This window comes from Sinocyclocheilus rhinocerous, unplaced genomic scaffold (genome assembly GCF_001515625.1).
Source record: "Sinocyclocheilus rhinocerous isolate Xijiao unplaced genomic scaffold, SAMN03320098_v1.1 scaffold942, whole genome shotgun sequence".
In the NCBI taxonomy this organism is placed as follows: domain Eukaryota; kingdom Metazoa; phylum Chordata; class Actinopteri; order Cypriniformes; family Cyprinidae; genus Sinocyclocheilus; species Sinocyclocheilus rhinocerous.
Genome location: NW_015627890.1, coordinates 2,456,294 through 2,461,288, shown reverse-complemented (window position 1 = coordinate 2,461,288; position 4,995 = coordinate 2,456,294). Strand labels below are relative to the sequence as shown.

At 32.4% G+C, this 4,995-nt stretch overlaps 2 protein-coding genes across 2 annotated transcripts in view; both read right to left on the bottom strand.

The window, feature by feature from the left end:
* LOC107736071 (Golgi apparatus protein 1-like) overlaps positions 1-2,734 on the bottom strand; it is a 17,439-nt gene extending 14,705 nt beyond the window's left edge. The window contains exon 1 of the mRNA XM_016547578.1: positions 2,354-2,734. Within this exon, the coding sequence (XP_016403064.1) occupies positions 2,354-2,671 (318 nt within the window). The 5' untranslated portion in view covers positions 2,672-2,734. The remainder of the gene's footprint in view (positions 1-2,353) is intronic.
* Positions 2,735-3,948: 1,214 nt separating this feature from the next.
* LOC107736060 (WD repeat-containing protein 59-like) overlaps positions 3,949-4,995 on the bottom strand; it is a 13,933-nt gene continuing 12,886 nt past the window's right edge. The window contains exon 25 of the mRNA XM_016547570.1: positions 3,949-4,254. Within this exon, the coding sequence (XP_016403056.1) occupies positions 4,019-4,254 (236 nt within the window). The 3' untranslated portion in view covers positions 3,949-4,018. The remainder of the gene's footprint in view (positions 4,255-4,995) is intronic.

Genomic DNA, 4,995 nt, shown 5'->3' with positions numbered 1-4,995 from the left:
ATCAAAAATTTAGTTTTAATATATTTACAGTAGGAAATTTACAAAATATCTACATGGAACATGATCTTTACTTAATATCCTAATGATTTTTGGCATAAAAGAAAAATCAATAATTTTGACCCATACAATGTATTTTTGGCTATTGCTAAAAATATACCCCAGCGACTTAAGACTGGTTTTGTGGTTCAGGGTCACATATATCATCGCATTGTTTGATTACTATGCATATAATACATATTACCAAGTTACTTGTCCAAAAATGTTTTTCCAAATAAATAAATAAACAAATAAATTAATAAATACTCTATATACTACCATGATACTTGTTTAAATTGTGGATTTGTGGATAAACAATATATACATATACTACCACAATACCTGCCCAAAACCTGTATTGCAATCCTCCAAAAAAAATATTTGTTTTAATTAATAAATACTATACATATATATACATATATAATTCCATGATACATGTCCAAAAAATGCATTGCAAACATCTAAAAAATAAATACTTTCCATATATACTACTATGATACTTGTCCAGAATATATTGCATTTCCAAAAAATAACATCTTAATTTGTGTTTCGAAGATGAATGAAGGTCTTACGGGTTTGGAACGACATGAGGGTGAGTAATTAATAACAGAATTTTCATTTTTGGGTGAACTAACCCTTTAAAAATAGTTAGTTTGACTTGTACACTATATTACAGGTGAGCAGCCACATGATAGTTTGTGTAAAGTCTGTGTAAAGTGTAAACAAATTACTCACTGATAAAGTAGTTCTCGAATTTAAATTAATTTGCATATATTCAAATACGTTGCATCAAGACAAGTGTCATAAACCATTGTTTTTGCATATCTAGTGACTGTTTTTCAGAGAAAATCTGTTTATCACACAAAACTACTGCATGGCTATAGAAAACTTGGAATATATATATATATATACACAAAGCTTTATTGAGACTATATGAGATAATATATGAGATAATATGAGACTTTAATATTTATATTACCACAAAACGAAAAAAAATTTAAAGAAAATAAAGGAGAAGAAAAAGTGAAGAATTACTTTATAAAATAAATGAATTGAATGAAAAGACAATAAAGTATAAATAATAATAATAATAATAATAATAATAATAATGTCATTGTTGGTGCTTGCCACCCCCTGGTCACTGAGCGCTTGGAAAGTGTTTCAGAATTCTCCTTTTGTTAGATTATTAGTTAGATTTGTGTACATATTAGATGGATTTTGTAAGTGTTATTGGATTATTTGTAAGAGTTTGATCATGCCGATCAAACTTTATTCCAACAATAAACTTATCGCAGGGCATCTGCTGTGTCTGAACAAAAGTTTCCTCATCTAGGTCACTGTGTCAAACAGCACGGCATGGCAAACTACAAAAGACAAATCTAGTTACTAGATTTTAAGCTTGTTCTTAAATTAGTCCAATCCACATTAAAGGTCTGTGCTTGTGCAGCTGTATAAAAGCCGAAGAAAAATTAAAACGTTTGCATACCTATATATAGATTTAAATATCCATTCAGAGCGTATGCACCTGCTAGTAAAGACTCCATGAGGAAGTTGATTCTAGTCACCAGTGAAGGGCTTGAGAGAGTCAATCGTCATTGTCAGGATGTCATTTTCCTGCAGCTCCACAGTAATTGGTCACGTGATATTTACAGCTCAAATTATTGGCTGAAAACAACCTGGCAGCAGAACTGAGAAACTGCTACTGAGATAAACAGGAATGCTCACATTTAGCTTTCATCAGGTGCTATGGACCTCCTTGGTCTTCAGAGGGCAGACAGACAACAAGGCATTTTATGAAGCCTTTAATATCGGCTATAAATGAATAGATAAATGGATACATTGGTAATAAATGAACTGAAATGTTCCAAAAGGAGTTTGGATCTGGAAAGCTTATATCCTCTCAACTTCACTAATCAGTGTGAAATTCAAAAAGCCAAATAATAGGAGATAAAAGTATTCACCCTGTGTTCAAGTTTATAATAATAATAATAATAAAAACAATAATAATCATCATAATAAAATCACAAATGTTACTATTATCAATAATACAATTATATAGTAATCGTAATTAATCCTATTAATATATGAAAATTCAATTATTTAAAATTATAACATAAAATATAATATATTATAAATTACAAATATTCATTATATAATTATAATTATTATAATAAAATAAAATAATACATTTAATTATATAAAATGATAAATAAAATACCTAAATTATAAATAAAATTATATTATTATTATGTATTTGTTAATAATTATTATACACACATTATATACAATCATCGTCATCATTAGGGGTGCTGCTCACCTCCTTCTTGTCCTGCAGGCATTCCAGTACAGACAGGTTATTTGTCCAGGTGTGTTTTGGACACAGCCGGGTCACGTCGTCCCGGCAGGCCTGTTCTTCTGCCAGCTTCCAGCCGGTAGATCTTCTAGACTGAGAACCGGAGGACGCGGCGGCGGCGTTATTCCCGGGATTCGGTAGCGCGGCTCTGAACTGCTGGTGCATAGCTGCAGCCGGAGGATGGACATTCCCGAAACCTGGAAGAGGTTTAAGAGCCTGTACGGTGAGAAGGCAGAGAGACAAGAGGAGCAGCAGCTGCTGAACACGTCCACACTCCGCCATCTTCGGCCACAAACAGCTGAATCAAGCTCCTCTCTCTCCTCCTGCTGCTGAAGACTCAGCGCTGAGCGGCCAAACCTACTACGGCGACGGCTTTGCTCATGAATATTAATGAGCCATGTGACGCGAGCCCAGTAAGCTTTGTTGATTGGCTGAATTACTGACGTTTGTAAATAAGCCTCGAACACCTGTCCAATAAACGAATCTTACTATGCAGAAGGCATAGATTGTGAATATTAATTAAGTTGAGTAGACGGACACTCCAGGAATGTTACCAAGCAACGTCTGAATGCAAGACTAAATTAATATTCATCAGGTTGGCCTTCGTCATAGTGGGATCAGTAATTTCGAGACCGCCTCAGAAACCTTGATGAGAGATCAGATCGGGCTTCACTGCTGACTGCGGAGGATTTAGCACACAGACTCCATAAAAAACATCCAATTTTACTACTGAAATCATGTGAATCATAACATTCTGTGTGCTGTTTGTGGTGTTAGATATAAGGCATAATTTGGTCTGTATTATAACCTTTAAGTCTTCAAGTTTGTTTATTTGTTTAAAATGTATTTATTTGTTGTATAATAATATAATATAATATACTATATCATAATAATTTAATGTGAAAATGAATAATAATAAATAACCTTAAATATTATAGTTTGGTGGAGGACACATATCTCTTTTATATAACATGCTATTATTAGGTTCTCAGTAGTCCTCTGCATCCAGATTAGCCATGTGGGAACAATACCTTGGAGAACTGTTCAAATAAGGGTGATTCTGATGGCTTTTCAAAACACTTCCTCTGGTTTATGGGAGAAAATAAAAGTTGAAATGTATCTGCTCAGCATAATTTCCGCAGATTTTCCCACAGCACATGCAGTTTCTTGTTATTATCGATAATATATAGTATAATCATATTATATAATATAATAATGTAATGTGAAAATGAATAATAAGAAATAACCTTAAATATTATAGTTTGGATTTTGAGTCAGAGAATTAAATGTGGTACAGATATAAACTTGCCTATTCTATTCCCTCCCTCTGCATAGAAATGTCAACATTACAGCTTTGCTTTTATTTATGATTATACTTGCAAATGTTCCGGGCTTATTCATTAAAAAAATAAACATTCTAAGTGGATGATATTATGAATCCAGTCTGAAACTCTAATATGCATAATCGTACATACTGTGAAAATATTGAACAGTTTCCAAATAATGGTAAAAGTTCATAGTCTATTCCCATACAATATGCCGACGAGTTGCTACAGTACTAAGAGTTTTGAGGCTTATCTTGAGCTTATTATTTTATACCCGGCTTATTATTTTTATTGTTTGTAATGTTCAGAAAGTGCTTTGCAGCAGGCAGTGGCACCCGCAGCCGGTGGGACAGACCTCTTGCGAGCGAAACCAGTCCATCATGTGACTGGTGTGTCCTCCGTGGCCGCAGCTCAGGCAGAAGTTAGAAGAGCCGCGTACGGCCACGTGACAGATGGCGCACTGGAAGGTGAAGCGCTTGCAGACGGCGCACTGGGTGCCGCGGGCCTGACTGCGACAGTGGCAGCAGTAAACGCCAAACTCTATGTATAAGAGCAAAGACACAATGCAGGCTCATGAATGTGAGTGTTAAACATTTTGTTCAAGAGTTAAATATTGACCGACAGACATTCCAGAAATGTGGGACATTTCTTAAAGGAATTCTTATCGATTATCACAGAAAATAGTTTTAACTCATTCCTTAGTTTATTAAAACCAAACATAGGAAGTTACAGTTTAGAAAGTATTTTATGTGTGTTACATGATTTGCTGCTCAAGAAACATTTCTTTTTATTATCTATGTTGAAAACAGTTGTGCTGCTTAATATTTTTGTGCAAACCATCATGATAATTAATATAAATATTATAAATAATAAAACAACTATTATTACTAGAATTATAATATTATAACATGATTAATTCTATTAATACTACAATTAAATATAACAAATAAGCAATTAAATAATTGCTTAATTAAATAAAGTAAATAAATACCATAATAAACAAAAATATTAATAATAATAATATTGTTATATCTGAAAAATGGATTGTTAATTGTATTAATTACACACCAATTATTATTATTATTATTATTATTATTAGATCAATGTTGAAAACAGTTGTGCTTCATATTTTTGTGCATACCGACATAATTAATTTAACTATTAGAAATGAAACACCAATGATTATATACTGTAATAGTTATTAAACTATAATATCATTATTAATATAATAACAATAAATGAGTATAATAAATATAAATAATATAAATAACAATAATCGTC